Here is a 23,241-nt window from a genome sequence, read left to right as displayed (position 1 = left end):
TCTTTGAGTTGGATAAGTTTAACCAAAACGATCTAGCACGACAATACATTTTTTCACCCTGGAGGGGGGGGGGGGTGCAGACAAGTCGTCTATCTAATTGTGAATCGGCGAGAGTACGCCTTACATACACAATGTAGTTTGGGACAGGTGTTTCGAAATATCAATGAAACGGAATCCTACAGTTGTAGCTTTACAATACTTGTAATAGATATCTCTAATATTTATTGAAGTGTTTGAAACAACAATATAAATATAAGCTAACATTTTGAGAGCGTTAACGTTTACAGTAATGGGCCTACCTGTGTTTGTACATGTTCCTCGAAACGACGTCCGATATATTTGAAAATCTCCAAAATCCGGAAATAACGACATGTAACCTTTTGAACATCCATGTATTCAAGTAATTTCCAACCTGAACTGATTAAGTGGAAGTCAAGTGATCACAAAATTGAAGAATCTCTCTGTTTGAATCGAACGCCGCGTTAAATATCCTGCCACGCTATAAATTGTGTAAGCGTGTGTAATCATACGAAGCAAAAGATTAAAACCAAACTGCTTTGCACCATGGTGTCTTTAACAACAGATAGATAAAAGAATTCATAGTTTCATACCGGGAAAACCCCAGATATATGCTTCATCAGACGGAACTCATTTTATTTGTATGTTCATTGATAAATTGGCGGGAATTTCCGCCACTTCGAGTGGCTGTTCCAAATGCCTGTCGGAACCAAACGATATAATTCAATTTTAGCCTTATAAATGTCATAAACACTATTAAGGGTAAATTTTAAGCTATGAAAATAATAGTTAAGACTGTAAATATAGCGATCCATTCCAAATATCGATACCCTATGAAAATAATAGTTAAGACTGTAAATATAGCGATCCATTCCAAATATCGATACCCTACTCAACTTTATCCTTCGATAGAACCACCAGAAAGAGACTTTAATCCTTAAATAATTTTATAGTGATACCTCACTGAAGCATGCCACTGAACTTACAGATCACCACATATCTATTGGTCACATGATATTGACAACAGGTAGCAAAATACCTCAAAGCTGCCAACCCAAATAAGATCTTTATCAATTATTCAGTTATATTTACAGTTTGCACTGACATGGACTCAATAACCATGCTTTCTAGTATTATCATTATCAGTGCATAATGTTAGCACAACACGCACGGCGATTCTATTGTTACGTTAATAGTCGATGGCGTAGCAACGTGGGATCATGACCCCACTTTTGGCGGGAACATATGAATGACTTGATTCCAATCAGCTGTTCCATCGAATTCGTTGACGATGATGGGAGAGAAAAAATATGAGTATTTTAATAAAAATATGCAAATGCCGCGGGAATTAATAATATTAATTTACTTGAAAAAAAAACCTGTAAATATAAGGAATAGATGTCTATTCCTTAAATACTCTTCCAAATGTAGTACTGTCTTCCTTTATGCTTGTATTATATGCTATATCATTGAATGTCATGTATTAAAAATGCTCCTTCGCCGACAGAGCATAAATGATACTCATCATTCGAACAATAATTGGGTGTTCAATCGTGTTGAATATGTCTTATTTACACAAAAAAATATAAAATCATTTGTTTTGATTTTGGTGCATGCGCAGTCAGAAATTCATTCCATATAGAACATAATGACATGGAATTTTGTCGGATGCAATTAATTATGTTTAATATTTTCATCTTGTAGCAAAATAAGAAGCTCAAACTTCAATGGTGGTAATGGTGTAAAGTAAATAACTTTTGTAACTGAAGAAAAATACATAATTGTCTGTTCCTGTTTTTGATAGAGAAAACATACAATTTGTCAGCGGTGGTGCATCTTTAACGTATGTATGAATACCCAACTGATGAGTAGTCAGCGGACTTAAAGTAATTAGAACTTGAACTTGGGTAAAACAGTCATCTTAATTCTGCAATTCTGTAACATTACGAACTTGATCCAAACCATGGCGTTCACCTACAGGGGGCGTTATCTGCGTCGTCCACTTATTCTACAAACTAAAGAGGAGTAGAAGTTTGACTAATTTTAAATAAAAAAATTTAATAATAGTTTATAATTAATGTTTAGTATGTTTTATTAATTTCACTTCATCCTGATTTCTGTACCATATCTAGTGAATTTTACAGTAAACCCTAGAAAATTTACGTTGCAAAACGAAGAGATTAATCTCAAATAATCTCAACATGAAATGAACAGGACTAAAGTCATAATGTACTTGGGATATGTGCGCCGTTTATATCATATGCTATGTTTTATTCAAAAGACAGAATCCGGAGCTTTGCTCTAAGGAGTGAACGTTTTATGGACATATTAAAAATTAACAAATTAGTAATAGACGAATTCTGTGATGGTTATATTGCATTGGCACGTGTTTGACTGAATTTCTTTTTTGAATTAAAGTCGCAGGTGGACGAATACTGCCGTGTCACGCTTATAGCATGTTCACTTATATTGAGATACATAATTCTACAGTAGACGTATGATGATGCATATTACATGGAGATAAATGACATATATATAAATATACGTAGTCTCTAGTTTGACAGGCTTACAGAAGGACGGTATTCCTCTTAGGTATACCCAACATTACAGGTAAGCTGTATTAATTATCTATGTTGTAAGTAGGGAAAAACAAATGACGAAATGTTTGAATTGTTTAATTTGTGAATAATGAAAAGCAAATGGAGAATTTTTTTAATTGTCTAATTTGTGACTAATGAAAAGCAAGTGACGAAATGTTTTAATTATACTTATATTGTAAGTAATGAAAAGCCAATGCCGAAAAGTTTTTGAATTGTTCAATTTGTGAGTAATGAAAACAATATAGGGATAATGAAAAGCAAAATATATGTAACTGTAATGTAAAAGTTATTTAATTCGGCATTTATAGTTTAACCGCTCTATTGCTGTTTGAAGCATTTAATGCGATGATCAAATATTATTTGAACTATACAAATATATGTAATACAAAACCAACAGTTAGCATCAGCAATCCATTTTGTATATTATATAGTTACCTCCCTTGTCGGAAGGTGTCGATTGGGACATAATTTTTGCGAGAGAAACTCACGTCGTTTTCTCTGAAAGGCATGCCGTAACGCTCGCAAACACATGACGTCACAATCAATACCTACCAACAAGGGCAGATAACTATTCAATATGCAAATACAGAATATCTACAAAACAGTGCTGAATTCAGACAATCAAGGAAATGTGCTGTTTTACAACAAACTTACGTCCACACAGTTTGCAGACATATTAAATGTTAAAACCATTGGAAATCCATTGATATATGCCTTCATAAATATGGAAGGATACACAATCACAAATTTGGCAGCACCACTTATTCAAAAAAGTTGTAAAATTGATACTAGAACTTAAAGTCATTTACGTATTTTACTTTGTAGTCCTTCAAATATGTATTTATGATGATGTGATCTGGCATTTTCAATTTGTTTTCACATCCATTTATGTCTGAAAATTAAGTTTTTCCGCATAAGGCACAAACAGAGGCATACTAGATTTGTGAGATAAATGAGTTTGCAGAAAGCATATGATTTTGTCATGATACTACTCTGTGAACAATTTCAGAGTTGTATCACAACATATGATTAGCATAATGAATGCAGCGGAATATCCAGAAGTGATATCTACTTTTCCATTGTATACATTAGCTTCTAGTTCAGGAAAACTTTCCTTACATTTGACATTGGCTAACATTACTAGGGTAATCTCTTTCCTAAAAAACCCGTTACATTTAGTCGTTATTTGATATCACAAAAGGATTTACTTGCGTTAATATATATAACATTGAGATGCGTCACTTTCATAAATAGATGTGAAAAATAGAAGTATTTTCAACGGTATAAGTTCATTTTGTATCATCCTATATCCTTTATATCGACATCTCTAAGAGTATCTTAGATATAATATCTAAATATGATTCTAATTAGTGAAACGCTAACAGTCAGTTAGACAAAACACTGTATGACAAGTCTCAGCTTTTTTTTCTTTTAAAAACTCCGTGATTCTTTGATTTACACAGCATTTATTTAATAGCTTATCGTTTACCGTTTCAATATTGGCCATTTTGCATTCACCGTAACATATATATATGAATTTCCTTAACACATATATATGAATTTCCGTAACACATATCTATGCATTTCAACGAAAACCGAAATACTTTTCACACAGCCTTTTCACTCTCTTGAAACGTCATATGAAAAGAAAGATACACAGGCAATATTTTCTTGACATGAATTTGACGTGAACCGGGGCAAAAAAAAAGATCTTCTTGAGACTTTCACATGAATTTCACGTTAAATTCACAAACACATTTTGACGTGAATGTCACATGCAGGATGAAGGAAATATTCACTTGAAGTTCACGTGGAAGGGCCTTCAGGAGAAATACATCTTAAGATATAGCCTGTGTACTGTACATATAATGCGGGTATTGATGTGATTAGTGGTTGCTATGGAACCAGGAATATACATACTATCAATGCTTTACTAAAGACGACTGAGTCTTACCACGAAAATATGTCCACTTATTGTAATTACAGGTTGGAAATGGAGCCACAAGAGAAGGACAGGAGCGAACAGAACGGATATCCCCAGAAGGGGACCGTCGATGATTATGATGATGAGGAGGATTTTGTTATGGATCCTTGCGGGTTTGGCCCCTGTAAACCCGCCATGTTTCAAAGTTTCGCCAATATCCCGTGCTTTGTGGGATGGTACAGTATCATTGGTCTCCTTTCTCAGTCACTGAATACTTATCTAGGATCCCAGATTCCAAGTATTGAGAAACAGTTCGGTCTGTCCAGTGCCTACAGTGGTATTCTGATGAGTTTCAATGATATCGGGTATCTTAGCGTTGTTCTGATTGTCAGTACTCTCGCTCCATATGTCCACATCCCCAGGGTCCTTTTCGCAGCCTTTCTTCTTTACGGTGTTTCCGGTGTTGTATGCAGTTTACCGCACTTCGTAAGTCTTAATAGTGGTACGTTACCGTCACTCAATCTTTATGACGTCACAAAGGGCAACTTATCCTCATCTCTCTCGACGAGAAATAAAGTGTTTCCTTTATGTGATTTGGTATCCGGAAATACGTCAACTTTTGACAATGATGCATGCGTCGACGGTATGAAGAAGGAAAGCGCAGATGACGAAAGCCATAGTGATGTGCGTACGATGTTTTTGGCCATATTCGGAATTGGAATGGTCCTTCAGGGAGTGGCGAAATCACTGCGAGGCCCTTTTGTTACTGTTTATGTTGACGACAATGGTGAAAAGAGGAAGACTGGGTTCTACATGGGTTAGTTCAAAGGATTCGTAGTTCTTAAACAAATCATTACAATTTTGTTTTGTCAATTTCGTAAGTTCTTCGATAATGTTCAACATATGTCAGTGTACATTTTTACCAAACAAAATCATTCGTAGTTCTAAAATGAATCGGTATTTGAAATTATTTTTGTCTATTTTGTAAATCTCAGATAACGCAATTGAGAAGAGTGTTCGTACATAACGTTATGGGTTAGTGAACGGAAACAAATGTCAAGACCGGTTTATTGTTACGTTTTCCAACTGTACCACACTTCAACTTATTTTCTTTCTTCTATTTTTTATGTATTAGGAATTATCATAGCCGTTGCAATAGCTGGTCCCTCAATTGCTTTCGTGGTGGGTGGTGTGTTCAGTAAAATCTACGTTACGTTGGAAGGTAAGTATCCATTGTTTCGTTTCTCTTCAGAGCTCGGATCATTTGTCAAAATTCATTCGTTAGCATCAAAACATAGTGATTTATCTCCCTTACCACGAAACTCCATTCCACGTTTCAGATGTCGATATAAGCCCTAGAGACCCGAGATGGATCGGTGCCTGGTGGATTGGCTTTCTGTTGTTTGGAGGAGCCTCTGTTGTGTTTGCACTTCCGATTGTATTCTTCCCCCGAAATATAAAGAAACCGAAGCCGATAACTGTGAAAGGGAAATCAACCAAAGACATGAAAATATTGGAAAAAGTTAAAGGTAAAATGTTTCATTGTGAAAGGATAACTGAGGTTACACCTATGTTGGAAACATTGATAAACCGTGGTGTATGTACATTAAATGATCTACTTTGAAGTAATGTTCGTAGACCCACGGTCGATTGCACTACACAATACACTATTGTGCAATCAACCGTAGGTCTCCGACGCTGCTTTGACGCATATCAATACATAAAATGCATATTATATTCCACAACTATTACAAACATCAAAGTTATTTGAACCCATCACATTGGTTGATTTAGCGTAGGTAATCACAGAAAATAACATTTTAGCGATGAAATATTATTAATACTACCTTACATTACTGTAAATGTTCATAGTTGGTTGGTTATACTATTTTAGCACTTTTGCACTATCCGCTTTACTTTGTTTGAGGTAAAATAAGTGAATTATTTTCTTCCACAATTAAAAAAAAAATTTCCGTTAATTCGAGTACTTCAGTGGAACCCATTTAATTTATCATATTGAAACACATGTACTGCTTAATTTGAAATGAATTATAATCTTTGTTCACACATATCCTTGGTTATATTTGAAGGGAGTTTTCAGTCCCCAAAGAACTCAATATAACCAGGTTCCATAGCATGTCATTTCCTAGCGATTAAGCTATTGAACGAATGATTACGATATTGTAACATTTTACACGAAACATTTGCAAGTTTAATATCGACATAGTACAGGGTGACCCATAAATCAGGTTACACTTTCAAAATGTAAATACATGTACTTATAACATAGATGAGCATCAAAAAAGATATTTTGGTATATGAAAACATGCAATCAAACGTTTTATTGAATGCATAATATAAAATATTAATTTGACTTTCTGAAAACCATTGACGTCATCATGACGTCATCACATTAAGGATATTGGCACGCCAAGAAGACATTATACAGGCACTGTGCATTGTTTAATACTTTGTAAAACAGAGTTTTTGGTCATGTCATGCCCCAGCTCTTTGATATCTCAAATCATTTCTGTATGAGTATTTCCAGAATTACGGAAAATACTCACCAACACAAGAAAATATTGTCCAAGGCATTAATTAGGCATTATAAAATAGGAACAAATCTTCAATGCTACTGTTCAAAGGTTACTCAAATATCAAAGATTACGGCGTTTTGACTTCATTTTTCAAAAATGTGTCTTTTATGAAAATCGTTGCTATGATAACTTAAATTTGTTTGTTAAGCTGTTTGTTAATCAAATCACGAAATGTATGTTTGCAGGCTTTTTGGAGATGAAATCCTGGTGCTTTACCTGCTGTACTAAAGAAAATAGTGAACTTTGAAAGTGTAACATAATTTATGGGACACCCTGTATAATTAAACCATTTAGCCTGGTTAATAAAACATTATATTGACCAGATGGACGATAATAGTAATAATATGGTTTTGATTTGACAGAGCGTCTGACATCATTCAAACGTTGTTTTTCTAACGGTGTGTGGGTATGTCTCCTTGTTAGCGGTACTATACACCTGGGATCTATCGGCGGGTACATCTCATTTCTCTCCAAATACATTAAAATCCAGTTCAACATTCCTCTGTGGCAAGCAAACATGATTCTGGGTAAGTAAAACACACTTAATTCCTTACTGTATAACATGAACAGATCGTTGGTAGTTCTTTCCTGTTTTGGAACTTACAATCTATTGCGAGGGTTGATATATTCATAGTTCATCTTTGTCACAATGAATTCAATATTGAATTAAATATCTTTCATTGCTTTTTTAATCGTAGTTCCATAGAAAAATCAGAAGTACCTACATACAGAAAATTTCATGTTATATAGTGTAACAACAAATTAGAACTGAAAGGCGATTCGTGGACAAGTTTAAGTACATTTCTAAAGTTACCGAACTTCCAAAACTTAAACTTTCCCATATGAAAGGTTTACAGAAGTTAGGAACCAATTTACGCTAAGGAATTAATCTTAACATATAGAATACTTTCCAATTGAATAATAGTTAGGAAAATAACCGACTCAAGCAAGTTGACACTAAGATTCATACTTCATATGTTTATTCTGTTCATATTATTTGCCTACAGTAAATCGATTGTTTACTTTTGCGTTTCCATGCCGTACAAAATTTTAGAAGACATTCTTGTTGAGGCTGATAGTCATATAAGCTTCTTCTGTAACTGTGCTTAAAAATTGAACACAATAAGGTATTAAACTTGATTTCAGCGTCAACCAAGGCTGCCGTAGGACTGGGGACGTTCCTGGGCGGTCTGCTCACGCGCATGATCAACTTGACCCCCCGGAAAACCTTGGGACTGATGATATCTATATATAGTACCTACACTGTAGTGTTCCTGTTTTCGCTCTTCCTCGGATGTGACCAGCCCGAGTTCGTGGGACCAGAAAAGTGTGTACCTCTGTGATACTATAAACCTTCTTTTGCGACTACTGAATTTCTGTTTAAAATAAGTTTGCGAAGATTAATTTTTACCAATTTGAAAATTAAATGGAATTATAAAATAGTATAATGAAGGGTTATATTCCTATATCATATTGAGATAAACCTTCGCGGATTTATTCTGATCGCGAAATTCGCGAAAGTAATTTGCACGCGCAAGAAAGTTGGTTTGCAGTAATGGTGGGAGTTTTTACATTCTACGGATTGGCGATTCCACTATAAGATTACGGGGTAGAAAAGGGAATGACTCTTTTTAATCAGATACCATAAGTGAATGAGGTAGCAGTGTACAGTTAGACCGAATGGCCATGGGTGAGATTTTTTTATATTAAGCAGAAAGCCCCTGTTTTAATATATGCATAAAAAATATATGTCCTAAAATTGGTGAATTCAATCTAGAGACTTATATGTAGGCTTCACATTTGCATAAAGAAATTCAACAAAATGGGTTCGAGATTAATGGTTTAGAGGGTATCCTAATGTGCGTCTAAGACGGCAAAACTCAATTCTGTAGCAGCAGAAATTGATAGCTGCGGTACGAGGTAAGATTGCTCAAAAGTTTAATAGTATACCTATGTCGAAAAAGGCTCAGTTCCGCTATCACGATAGTGATGCTTAGTTTTAAACTGTATTCAAGAAAAAAATTCTAGTAGAGGGAGTGTAATTTTGGGTCAAAAATCCCAATTTTTTGCAATTTTTCAGAAAAAAATTGGTTACCATGGTTTTTACAGGCTCACAAAACAACAAAAAGCAGACCTGTCCAAAAATGAACTCTGCATGACAATTGCAAATGTTGTGTAGATTAAAATATATATATACTTTTATATAGGTGTTATTTAAGGTTAAAAAGCTGTGTGTACATAATTAAAGCCTGCACATTATTTTGCTGAATTTTTCAAATCTACTGTACACTGCTACCTGAGTTAGGGTGGAAAATGGTGAAACGAAATACTGTTAACAAATTTATTTCGCGACGACTTAATTTTGCGATCTCAGAGGTAAGGCCTTTTTTTCACGTCGTTTTTATTTCGCGGTCTTGGCGTTTTTATTTCGGGTTGAAGACCTTTTGTCTTTTTTCACAGCGTATTTATTTCGTGATCGCTAACCTAATGTCTTTTTCACGTCGTTTTTATTTCATGATTAACAGTTAAAAACCTTAATTGTTTTCCAATTGAAAGGTCTTAGCTGTCATTTATTTTCGTGAATTCATCTTGTTCGCGAAATACGCGAGACTTAATAACACTCGAAAAAAGGTTGATTTACAGTATATTAATTAAATAAAAGTCTGCGACATTATCAGGTTTGAAGGCAAATAACGCCATAGTGACCTATACAATCAGAGTTGTTCAATGAGTAATTAAAAAAAAACACCATTTTTTTTAGGTAAAACTGAAAAATTACAAAGATAGAATAAGTTAATGTTTTGCAATGAAATGTTTTATATTAAGAAAAATATTTGAAATAAACCCACCAATATTAGCTGTATAAAAACAGTACTAGTTGTAATCTGTACTGTGTATTACATACGTTTGTTTGTTTGTTTGATTAATTAACGTCCTATTAACAGCTATGGTCAAGTAAGGGCCTCCCATGTATGCGGTGTTTCGCGTGTATGTTGTGCGAGGTGCGTGTTTTGGGAGACTGCGGTATATTCATGTTGTGTCTTCTTGTATAGTGGTACTGTTGCCCTTTTTATAGTGCTGTATCACTGAAGCTAAACGATAAAATCCTAATTTTAGTCGCCTTTTACGATCATGCTATAGTTATTAAACACGTAAATGAAATAAAATAGGTAAATACAGGCCAACTTCTGGCCATTTTTATGCGACAAGTTTCAGGTCAAATTTACGCGCAAAAAGAGCAAATAAGTGAAAATAGGCAAATATTTTATCTAAAATTCACTTATCCTGCTTTTATGACAATAAGTAAAATTTTATAAACATTTTCTTCAGACTGGAAAGCATAGTTTATGAAATGCTATTGTTACATCTCTTGTGGAAATTGTAAATGTGACGTTGACTGTTGATAGTGATAGGGTACACATCATACTAGTCATCAAATGTCAAACATTTCCACAAGTTGTGTAAAAATATCGTTATATAAAAGTTGTTACGTCAACATAAAACAAATTACGTATAACGCTCCTAATTGTCTGTTGACATTTTACCTATCTAAATATGATTGTAAATAATTAGAACTTAGATTTCGCGTGTTTGACCCGGCGAATGCAGTGCGAGGCTTGATCTTGAATGCGAGACCATGTGAAGGAATTGACGTTGTAAATGATTGACTCATTAATGGTTTGTGTGACTGTGTGAATGTTAAGTAAGGCTTTGATTTTGGGGTGATGTCAATGACATAGCGTGTTTATATGACCGTTGTATGTGTAGGTACCACCCCGGACAGAACCTGACCTCGGCTGATTGTTCCGCTGGCTGTGCTTGTGAGGATAGTATATTCTTCCCCGTGTGTGGCTCTAACGGCGTTAACTATCATTCTCCCTGCTATGCCGGGTGCTCCTCAGTTCCCATTAAAGGGCAGGTAACGCGTTCTGTTCATTTTATGCTGAAAAACTTTCACAATCATTTGGATTTGTTTTTTGTCCATATCATAGCATAAGTAAAGGAATAGCTTGTTTGTTGATTTCACTTTAGATGAACTAGAATAAATTGACAAATCGTTTCAAGCTACTTTGGACACAATGCTTCTTATTCTATCAACGACTTCAAGCCAGATGATTAAACTTAACTTCGACTATTTTTGAACTGATTATTGAAACTTTACATATTTACCCTGTTATATCGTATCTATAATTCAGTGATGTTTCAGATCCGAATATTTAACTGCGTTCTGTAAGGTCAGTGTTCTACCCTATCATAGAAGATATTTTGAAGGTGTAAATAGCTTAAAATCAAATCCTGCTTGATTTACGTGCGTTGGAAATATTCTCCTAATCAATTAGAACTGATTTTGTATGTTTTCTTTGAAGCATTTTACCAACTGTACTTGTATTCCGGATGGAATGGCGACTTCCGGTCGGTGCCAGACAGATTGCGTGATGATTTACCCGTTCGCCGTACTGTGTGTTTTAGGGGGGCTTCTAAATGCACTTCTTATATCTCCAGGATTCATCGCTAAATTACGGTAACCAGAGTTTTTCATTTCAGCTTATGCATTTATGTTGTAATCATGTGACTTAATTTATACTGCAATCGCACGAATGTATCAAACAATAATTGCAATTATATTTTGAGTTTCTGAATCAAATGTTGATCGCTATGGGAAGACTTTTCACAATGTTACATAAGGTTATTAAAATACTAAGATAGAATAGAAAAGTTACAATAACAAATTTAGAGAAGAAAGTTGTTTTCATTTTCTTAGCTTAACTATTCTCATAAATATATAGCATGTTAGAAATAAGACTTTGGTCAGCCATCAGATTATGTATGAGAATATCATAAAATCTAAGTTCTCAAAAAAAAAACAACAACAACAACAACAAAAAAACAACAAGCAAAACTAAGAAAAAAATAAAATAAATGGATATATGGTAACCTACATTGTATATTGCGGCGTTATTACCAATTGTTCGTATTGTCATGGTGTTCTCGTTTCAGGTGTGTGGAGGATAAAGACAAAGCTACAGCGCTAGGCTGCATGTCTTTTCTCAGTTCTATTCTAGGTAACTATTCTCATCTGATAAATGCAGTAAAGTGTGATTGCAGTCACTTGTCATATAAAGCAGATGATGTGTAGTTGTTACAGTATAATTCTGATATAATGGATACTGTTGGTGGATTACGTGGGATACGAACTCAAATTCATAGTTATTTAGGTTAAAAAAAATATATTCAAAATTCATAGTATATTCCATAACACTTAGTGTCCTCCCACAGTAGGAGATTCGTGCAACACACTATCATATAATAATATTTTTCTTAATCTTTTTTTGAAGGCGGACCCCAAGGCCCCAACCTTGGCAGCCTTCAGATATATAACATGTCTAGGATATTAAATGTTTTTGTGTTAAGAAATATCTTAATCTTAAATTTCGTAAACATTTTATAATATGAAATGACATATAATATTTGTAAGCATAGATACCTCTCAATTGTGTCACATTCCTATGTTTTAGTGAGTGACTCATGGTTTTCATTGAGTGTCTTTTCTGATGTTTTTCACACAACCTGAAATAATTCCTCGCGTCATTTAGAAGTTGTTTCCCTGTATCATGCATATCCATATAAAATACACATTAATGCCATATCTGGTATCTGTATCAGTGACGAGGCCGTATAACAGTGTATATATAATACAACATAGATTATGTACAGTAATCGAGGACCTTCAACTCCCCGTACATCACTTTAATAACAAATATTGCTGTAAGATCGCAAAACCTAAACAAACGAATCAAAAATAGAAATACAGATTTAAGTGATCCTGTCGTTTTTCACGTGTTTTAAAAATAAGCTCCTATTATTATTTTTTTTGCTTCTTCCTCAATTTACTGCAGTGCAAATTCTGACATTACAAAAGAGATGCAGATGATTCATTGTTTAAGCGGGTTTGTTCATTTAAATCAATTAAACGCAAATACAGCGATATCCACAGCTATGTAGTAATTTGTTTTGTTCTACTGTATCTGTTCATAAACTTGTTTATACAAACCACCAATAAACCAAGCAAAAATGATCTTCGTAGCAAGTGGTCTTGATACACAGGTCAATTTTTGTTAGAAATGACCATTTAGGACCCAGAGAAAAACAGTGATACACAATCTGTCAATGACATAGAGGGAGATAACTACCTTGTTACATAAATAATTAAGATATCCACTGAATACCTGTAATTATTTATCAATTAGTATTAATTAATCGTTTATATGATCCAGGTTGGATGCCGACACCCATTATAATTGGAAAGGTAATTGACACCACGTGCATTATCTGGCAGGACACGTGCTCGTCCTCTGGGGCGTGTTTGCACTATATATTGTCGGGTCTAAGGTTAAAAGTTCACGGGGTCATCCTTGGCTACAAGGTCGTATCACTGGCTTTCCTATTCCTAGCTTTATATCTGGTTCGGAACCTCGACGAATGGCCCCAAAATATGAAGAGAAAGTTATCGTCCCAGAAAGATGTCAAGGTTCCAGAAGAGATGAAAGTTCTTACAGACGGTGATGAAAAAGTGAGTGATGAAAAGGTTAGTAATTAAGAAAAATATGTAAATGAACAAACTGATTAAAATACAGTTCCTTATAACCACTCCGATCAAAAATCAAACGTAGTGATAATAATGATCTGTCTTTTAATCAGATTGATTAAATGATTATCATTTATTGAGTTCCATTCGGTTTTTGAATTCTTAAAAATTAAACAGAAAGTACTACGGAATCGAATGTTGCAAAATTGCAAATTATTAAAAAATTCAGTTTGTAAGTTAATTAATATGAAATGCAACTATAGTCCATAACTAATTAAGTTATGTTCTATTCAGCCAGGTGATATCAGATCCACATATAAATTCATCATTTATAAAAATATCATTAAGGCGCTACATAAGCGTCGAATATTAATTTTCATCAATTAAAACAAGCCGGACGATTTTTTTCTTCGATAACTAAAGTTACTCACTATACACTAAAACCATAAAAGTAAAATAAAAGTACAATAAAAGTAATCTTTCTTATTTTTCTTCAGAAGAAAACTTTTTGAAATAATAAAAAACAATAAATTGCATTCCTAAAAAAATGACAGTATGCTCTATTGAATGAGATACTGACTACGTTGTCAACAAAAGCAAATTAAATTATCCTATGTGCACTTTTGTGTTAATTATTGTCCGAATGCTCTGTTGCCGGTAAACTTCATTTGTGTTCGTTATTTCAGAAGCCTGAGGTTTGATGTGTTCGGAGGCGTGTTTGGAAAAAAGAGAACAAATCAATTTCCTGTAATTACAATGGAAACCTCTCATTGACCTGTTTTTTTGTCCAGACACCTGTATATATCAGGTGTTGATATAATCATTACTCATTTATACCATGCTGGACATGTCTTGAGACTAGTCTATTTCTGAACAAAAGTCCTTTTGCGTATCGCTATCTACCATTCAGAAAACATGCCTTACCGCCAATCTCTGCATAAAGACGACCATCTGCGTAGTACGGTCCCAAAGGGCCAATGTGGCTGTCAGGTGGCTGTATAGTTCGGCTATATTTCCAATCAGAACAAATAGCTATTGTTTGTTATTTTTTCTATCAAGGTTATACATTAATCTCGATAATATATTGTAATTTAATGAAATAGAGATTTTTGCAACCACAAGGGGCAGTAATAAGCAAGACTTATATGTTTACAAAATAATGTAAATAAAACATGCTTTTAGAAAACCACAAATCCAAGTGAACTTGTTAGTTTGATATGTTTGTTTTAGTAAACATCTAAATGATAAAAAAGCAAAAGCTATACAGACAATGGAATAAAGCAAAGAATACTGATATTCGAACATATCCTGAATACAAACGATTACTAAGTAAACAAGGGAGAAAATACATATGATACATGTACCGCCTTTGGTCACTGAACATTCTGAAAGAGCACGAATCGCACTGAACAATGTGCTCCACAAGTGACAGCGTTCTCGCCTTCACCAAAAAATCATGATGATAACTATGCTAACCACTAGTATACAAATCTAGATCAAATTCGGGAAAAGTCGAAAGGAGGTACACTTAAAAAGCAGTAAAATATATCCATAACTTATAACGGGTTATGTTCGTGGATAAACATCTCGCGGTAAGCGGAGACAGGGTTAATTCAATCTAGCTGAAATGTACTTCCGCTAATTTCATTCAACTGCGATGTTTATTGGAATAGAGTGTACTCTAGATAGGATAAGAAAGTATCGTAGATTGGATTAGAGGGTATCGTAGATAGGATTAGAGGGTATCGTTGATAGGATTAGAGGGTATCGTAGATAGGATTAGAGGATATTGCAGATTGGATACGAAAGTATCGTAGATTGGATTAAAGGGTATCGTAGATAGGATTAGAGGGTATCGTAGATTGGATTACATTGTATCGTAGATTGGATTAGAGAGTATCGTAAATTGGATAAGAAAGTATCGTAGATCGGAATAGAGGGTATCGTAATTTAGATTAGAGGGTATTGCTGATAGGATTAGAGGGTATCGTAGATTAGATAAGAAAGTATCGTAGATAGGATAAGAAAGTATCGTAGATTGGATAAGAAAGTATCGTAGATAGGATCAGAGGGTATCGTAGATTGGATAAGAAAGTATCGTAGATTGGATAAGAAAGTATCGTAGATTGGATAAGAAAGTATCGTAGATTGGATAAGAAAGTATCTTAGATAGGATAAGAGAGTATCGTAGATAGGAGTAAACGGTATCGTAGATCGGATAAGAAAGTATCTTAGATCGGATAAGAAAGTATCGTAGATTGGATAAGAAAGTATCGTAGATAGGAGTAAACGGTATCGTAGATCGGATAAGAAAGTATCGTAGATCGGATAAGAAAGTATCGTAGATCGGATAAGAAAGTATCGTAGATCGGATAAGAAAGTATCGTATATTGGATAAGAGAGTATCGTAGATTGGATTAGAAGGTATCGTATATTGGATTAGAGGGTATCGTAGATGGAATTAGAGGGTATCTTAATTTAGATTAGAGGGTATCGTAGATTGGATTAAAGGGTATCGTAGATTGAATTAGAGGATATCGTAGATTGGATAAGAGAGTATCGTAGATTGGATTAGAGGGTATCGTAGATGGAATTAGAGGGTATCTTAATTTAGATTAGAGGGTATCTTAATTTAGATTAGAAAGTATCGTAGATTGGATTAAAGGGTATCGTAGATTGAATTAGAGGGTATCGTAGATTGGATAAGAGAGTATCGTAGATTGGATTAAAGGGTATCGTAGATAGGATTAGATTATCGTAGTTTATATAGAAACTATTTCATAGGGGTATAACAATCTTGAATATGGGACGAAAATGCTGCGATGATTAATGTCTATCATGCAAACTGTCTGATATCCAGTAATTTCGCACAATTTAATGTTAATATTCTTGTATGTTACCAGTGTAATTTAACCTCGAGCTCGTTTCATTGGCTGCAAATCGCTGGAGTTGATAACAAAGTATCTAAGATCTGTGCTCCTATCATCATATCATATGACATTTTATGAAAAGAGTCTAAGAAGTTTTCATTTTTGCTCACCTTACTTCCAGACGAGTTTCACAAAATATGAGTACTCTGAGATCCTATTTCTCCATCTGTGGTATCGATTACACAATGACACACACTGTCATAGATTATCATTTATAATTGTATCGCAATAAAACATTCCGTATCTTCGTTTTTCTCACCTCGTATATCAGTTCATTGTTCTTCAACTGGGTAGTCATGTTTCACTAATATGATTACACAGTGCTAATTAGATAAGAACATGACCTGGTGATTCAAGCCTACTTGGTTGTCGTGTCTTTATGACTGATCATTTTTACGTAATATGACATAACCGCTAACAAAACAATTATTGATATCACGCATAAAGAAAACGAGAAACAGATAAAAAACTGGCATCCAAATGGAACATTAGGTCTATATATAGATACCAGAGCTTTCATTGAGTGCCTTTTACAATGATGTGTTTCACACAACATGAAAGAATTCCTCGCATCATTTAGAACTTATTTCCCTGTATCATATATATCCATATGAAATACAAATTAATACCATATCTGGTATCTGTATCCGTGACTAAGTCGTAAAACAGAGTATATGTAATATAACATTGATTGTGTACAGAAACCGAGGACCTCAAACTCCCCAGTCATCACTTTAATAACAAATATGGCTGTAAGATCGCAAAACCTAAACAAACGAATCTAAAGTAGAAATACGGATTGATGTGATCCTGTCGTATCTATTACTCTAAGTCGCCATTATTATTTTTGCTTGTTCCACTGTATTTTCTACGTTGCAAATTCTGACATTAAAAAGCGATGCAGATTAGAAGACAATCTTCATATTGCGCACTAGTTATCAACGACGGAATACACCACAAGATGTAATGGAACATCCATTTGACGGTGATCAGTTGATGTTACTATGTCAACATTTGTGACGTTTTGGGTGTCATTTATACCCTCATAGACTTCACTTTGGCATGGTTCGTAGCAGAAGTAAAGTATAAGTGAATATAAATGTATGATGATATTTGATAATTACTTAAAGCTGAAAATGCTAGGTAAAAACTTTCGTGTTCAGATAAAAAAAACAAACTCAAATCCCAAATGCGTTTGAGATGTCCCGGGCATCGTTTCTAAGGAAGTGAACGGCCATTTTCGTTTGGAGCTTACTTGAATACTATTCCAGAAATCAAAGCGTATCAAAGCCTGAAATCTGAAATCTGTCGAACCGTTTTTCATCATTTCAACGGCAGAGGTATCTGCAGAGCTTCTAAACTAAATTATATAACTAAGATATTACGAACACACATTTTCGCTTCATTTATTGTCCTGAAATTATCTAAGAGCGCATAAGCACGGGCTTTGAACAGGCAACATTTAAAATGGGCGTAGCTAATGACGTATGAATACAAACGCGATGCAGGTTCGGACTATTTCTACTTCACGCCTCGATAAGATTTTGCGTCATAAGTTTTTCAAATTAGCAATAAAGATATTTTTATTAGATCCAATTAAATCTGTATTTGACATCAAAACAAAAGATGCGTTTAAGCATTGTAACGGAAATTAACAACAAAATGAATTACTGGTCGGGGCTACAACCGGAGGGGGGGGGGGGAGTGGGGGGCTTTCCTCAGAAATATTTGGGAAATTCCATAGTTACGTCAGTATGTGTGTACGGTCACTCATCTTGCATAAATATACAGAACTTCTGATTTTCGGAGAACAATTCTGGGAGCGTCTAAGCGAACAATAGGTAAACAGGTCATGCACAGGTTTTCAGGAAAAAAACCCATTACAGGTAGCCTATCCGAAACAGCTTTACCCCCATCTTTGCATTCAAAATAGGCCTACACACACCATGCAATCACTTGTCTATCCTCCGTACTTTAAAACAAAAGTCATGACTCTGAAGAATTTAGTCTAAATCGCGTTCGTAGACCGATACATACATGACAAACATTCAGCAGCACAACGGTCATACCATCAATAGACTATATATATATATATATATATATCACAGTCACTTTCTTCGGTTGAAAATCAAATATGGCGGCTCGTTCGACTTCGCACCGCATCACTACCCTGACAACGATACCTACCGGTAGTCATTCCGCCTCGGTTATCTCAATTTTTATTCGAAATGGACATTATTGATATGCGATCAAATTGAAAAAAAAACATATTTTGAAAGTAATTGAAAGCTGTTATTGTTATATTCCAAATCAAACTGCAGCTATAACATTCAACAATCGGAACTATATCTACGGCCATCCAAACTACCGTAGTTACCCAGCTTAGCAACAACCATCGATTTTTTTATCACGAACATGTAAAAATAGACTTATATATGTAAAATATAGATTGAACAGCGTTTTGATTGCGTTAAAGTTGGTATGGACGCAATGGGATACAGACACATTCTACATGTAGGCTAACGCGCTACATTGAATATATCTGTATCAAATTGCGTTCATACCACCTTTATCGCAATCAAAACACTGTTCAATCTCTATATAAGCACACGCTTAAAGCTGCGTATAGGTTAGTACGTAGTATATTCCGTTGTTCACGTGACTTAGATACAAGTCAAGCTTTTACGTGAGCAAGATTTCCTACTGTAGACAAATACTCGCGTGTGGTGCTACATTTTGAAGCACATTACTCACACATTAGTGACGTGGGCGATTTTGTATATTAAAGCACTGTAGAATTCTACATGGAAACGGCGACCGCAAGATATAGCCAATAACAGGCGATATCTTGGGATTTGCTCAATTTTCACATCATCGCGGAAGTATAATAACTTTGTCATCTTTAGAGCTTATTGAATGGACGTCTTTGAACGCCTAAAAGGAATCAGAATGATGTATATTTACGATTTCAATGATTACGCTACCAACAGACAAATGCGACAATATTATTTTGGATAACAACCAAAAGTAACAATGATAAATACACTTTGCTGGTTCTTACATACAAATATTTATTTACAACGGAGATTAACACACACAACACCTAGAAATAAACCCTGAAATAAAAAAAATACGACCTGTATAATTATAATCGACGATACAAGAAAAGGTTGGCAGCGCTACGAAGTCGTAATATCATCGGGACTACTCTGATCCGCACCACCGGGACGTTGTCCTAGTGTTGCTCACTATGGTCCCTATACGGGCACCAAATGTCATAGGATAACACACTCCTGATGCTTCTAACATATCGAATTGTAGCATTTATGTAAATAATAGTTTCAGTCATAACTAGCTGTGTTGGTATATGCAAAGTTTGTTAAACTCGCATTAGGTAGGAAGTATAGCGGTATCCTGTATCTGTAACTTCTTCCGTCATATATCGGAGGTCTGATAGTGTCACGTAAATACATTCCTGCTTGAATTACTGGTCATGGGATTGAAACATTGAACAGAATACTAACTACGCTTAGGTATTGTAAACTTATTTTAAATAAAATTTTTAATATATATATATATTTATCCCGCCTAAGACAATAATCCTTTATTCCTATTGGTTAAAATGACGTCACGCGATATCCAAGATGAAGTTGTGTTAGCAGGTATTCCGTATTTCCTCGCGGGATACAAGTATATTTTAGACCTCAATATTTTTTTTCCGTATTATGTCACTTACAAGCAGTGTAACTATTAAAATTACAGAATAACCTGGAATGGCGTTTATTGGAAGGAATAATCGCAACAGCCAAATGGATAACACATTTACGGCAGATGGTTTTCAGCACATTATATCGATAAGTGCTATGTTAGCATATTTCCGAGTTAGCTCCCATGCAAGGAGGTGACGTCATTATTTTGTGAGCGAAATTCACGCCGTTTTCTGGCGTAATAGTGTGACGTTACAATTAATACCTACCAACAAGGGCAGATAACTCTGTTACATACAAACACAGAATAAAATATTTGCCTGCTTTAGATATCATTACGTCAGGTGTTTCTAACTGTAACGTCGTATCGTTTCAACAGAAACTGTTGATCACTTTACTGGCATCTCAGGATATTTCTAAAATCTTGTAGAAGGAAGGCAAACATGAATGGGTTAGTCAGAATGGACGCAGCAGCTGGTATCGCACCTGCTAATTGAATACTTGGCGGCACGTGATAAAATATACTAACAAGTCCAATCAAAGTGTGTGACGACATTGTTATTAGGAAAACAATAAAAACGGTGGAAACTATTCTGAAGGCTTTCGCTACTTGTGTTTGTGGCGCTGTTTTTGCTGTCGAATGCACATTCAACGTAGTTGGAGGACAGGAAGAATAAGGGGATGTTGTAGATGTTCCCCATGATCCTGTCTCACCAACACAGAGCCTGTGTGATTGGTCCATTTCTGCCACACCCTCTTCTTGATCATTGTCCTCCTCTCTTTCCGTTTTAACTAATATTTCCGTGTGGCTTGTGTTTGAATTACTTTTTTTTGGTTGTTTCCCTTTCTGGAGTGAACATGATGGAACATAATGAGGCAAACTATCACTTTTACCTGCAATATTCTCGAGCTTTGCTGGAACAGTCCCCCCCCCCCCCCCCCCCCCTTTGCTGGAACAGTATCTCTAAATTTAGATTGAACATTGCTAGTTTCCACAATACCAGTAATAACAGTAACCGAACGTGGTTTTATTACATAATCTTTGGTAGGTGTTATCGCTTCAGTGGCTCCAGCAAAAGTTTTGTTTCGGACGGATTGCATTTCTCTCAGACGATTTGTCTTTCTGATATTATTTCGGAAATTTCTTGCCGTAATTACATACACTATGATCGTGCACAGCCATAATAGGAAGAGAATCGACTTTACTGGGAATAATGCAAATCCGAAATTTTCCCGAAATAGCATTACCAAACCACACGATGCTATATCGGACTCTTGGACCGTGAATAGGTACGGTATTCCGAGTATAGGACAGCATAGTCCAATGCATATGGTTGTGAGAACCAAACGATGGCGCACAGAAAATTTCCCCATCATCGGAATACTTCTTGTCCGCAGGTATCGTTCAACACAGATAATTAAAGTCTGGACCAGTGAAGTGACATAGCCGAGTTGGATAAGGAAAAATGCTAATCCACATATCCATCTCTGACGTAACGATACCAGATGAATCAACGAAAGGAGGAATATAGCCACACACAGAAACATATCACTTCCGCTCAGTAGTAGAATGGACATAACAAATGGTTTCTGTCGCAGTGTCTTGTTTAGACAAGCAATGAAAACTACCGTCAGATGCTCTACAAACGCTATCACAGAGACAAAGCAGAAGGCTACCATCACTGCAGTCCACGGGTAAGCTGTACTGTCCTGATCTTTGGTCTCGGTAATGTTGGTGTTATTCATTTTCCCCGAATATCCTGTCAACAATTATGATTGAATTCTTATAACGAACAATTAACATAATGAATTATAAATCGGAATTACATCAATTAGATCCATTTCAAATTTAATGAAATTTATTTTCATTTTGATCAATTGAAGGAATTTCTGGTTAATGTTCTTCAGTAAATTCTTACACAGGGATGAACCAAGTCATTTTGTGACCTCTTGAACTCTTACGAAGTTATTACTACGCCAGAACCTGATTGCCACTGTAAATACATGATCATACATGGATTTCGTAACAGCAAAAGCCCTTGTATAAAATATATAAAACAAGTCTGGTTTTGACATATCCTAAAAGAATCTATTTAAAATGCATTTAAGTTAAACGATGATTTTTTTTTTTAATTTCATCGAGGTATGAAAGAGATTTTGTTTGCAAACTCTGAAAATTCGCTACGGATTTTGCAAACAAAATTTATTTCATAACCCGATATAATTAAAAAAATGGTGACATCAATGCTTATGATCAATTATTCAGACTATTTGATAAAATACAATACGTTTAATCGTACCATTCATTTGAGTTTCCAAGAGGTTATTTTTCCAAATCAATACGGTACCGATGTCTTAAATGTGACGTCACAATAGCGTCGTACTTTCATGACATTCTCGGATTTTTTCTACTAAGAGATGAAAGGGAAAATGATTACAAATGTTTCAGGATCGACCTGAATAGCTTTTTGACGGCAACCGGTTGTTACATTTAAACCAGAGTATTCTAGATAAACCGAAAATCACTGTATGATACGGGTGTTCCGTCTTTGCAGAGTAGCTACCTTGCTTGTAGGTATCCATTGTGATGTCATTATTTTGTGGTTGCAATTCACATCGTTTTCTCCAAAATGTATGAGTTCGGCTCGCAAACACATGACGTCACAATCAATACCTTCCTGCAACGGCAGATAACTCTGTAATATGCAAATAGAGAATAATCTGGCTCTTTTTCCTTACAAAATGTAACTAATTAATGATTACAACTCAATGAATGCACTATATATCAAACTTGTCGTTATAGTGTAGTGTTTGTAAATTAATGGCGAGGTTGAAAACGACAGTTATTACATTGTGGGTTAATAATTGATTTTCCTTGT

At 35.0% G+C, this 23,241-nt stretch overlaps 1 protein-coding gene across 2 annotated transcripts; it reads left to right on the top strand.

Moving 5' to 3' along the window:
• Window positions 1-2,480: 2,480 nt before the first annotated feature.
• On the top strand, window positions 2,481-14,923 carry LOC138309406 (solute carrier organic anion transporter family member 2A1-like). 2 transcript variants are annotated; one of them, XM_069250594.1, is made up of 11 exons: window positions 2,481-2,628; window positions 4,605-5,359; window positions 5,678-5,764; window positions 5,883-6,071; window positions 7,502-7,666; window positions 8,286-8,466; window positions 10,908-11,058; window positions 11,507-11,661; window positions 12,138-12,202; window positions 13,415-13,710; window positions 14,412-14,923. In XM_069250594.1, exons 2-11 carry the CDS (start codon window positions 4,612-4,614, stop codon window positions 14,424-14,426), a joined length of 2,052 nt encoding a protein of 683 aa, XP_069106695.1. In that variant the 5' UTR covers window positions 2,481-2,628; window positions 4,605-4,611; the 3' UTR covers window positions 14,427-14,923. The 2 variants fall into 2 exon arrangements, with proteins under 2 accessions (XP_069106695.1, XP_069106694.1); XM_069250593.1 differs by having other exon boundaries at window positions 13,415-13,725.
• The last annotated feature ends 8,318 nt before the right edge of the window (window positions 14,924-23,241 follow it).

This window comes from Argopecten irradians, chromosome 15 (genome assembly GCF_041381155.1).
Source record: "Argopecten irradians isolate NY chromosome 15, Ai_NY, whole genome shotgun sequence".
NCBI classification, from domain to species: Eukaryota; Metazoa; Mollusca; class Bivalvia; order Pectinida; family Pectinidae; genus Argopecten; species Argopecten irradians.
The sequence above is the reverse complement of the archived record's forward strand: the minus strand, read 5'-3'. Positions and strand labels throughout refer to the sequence as shown.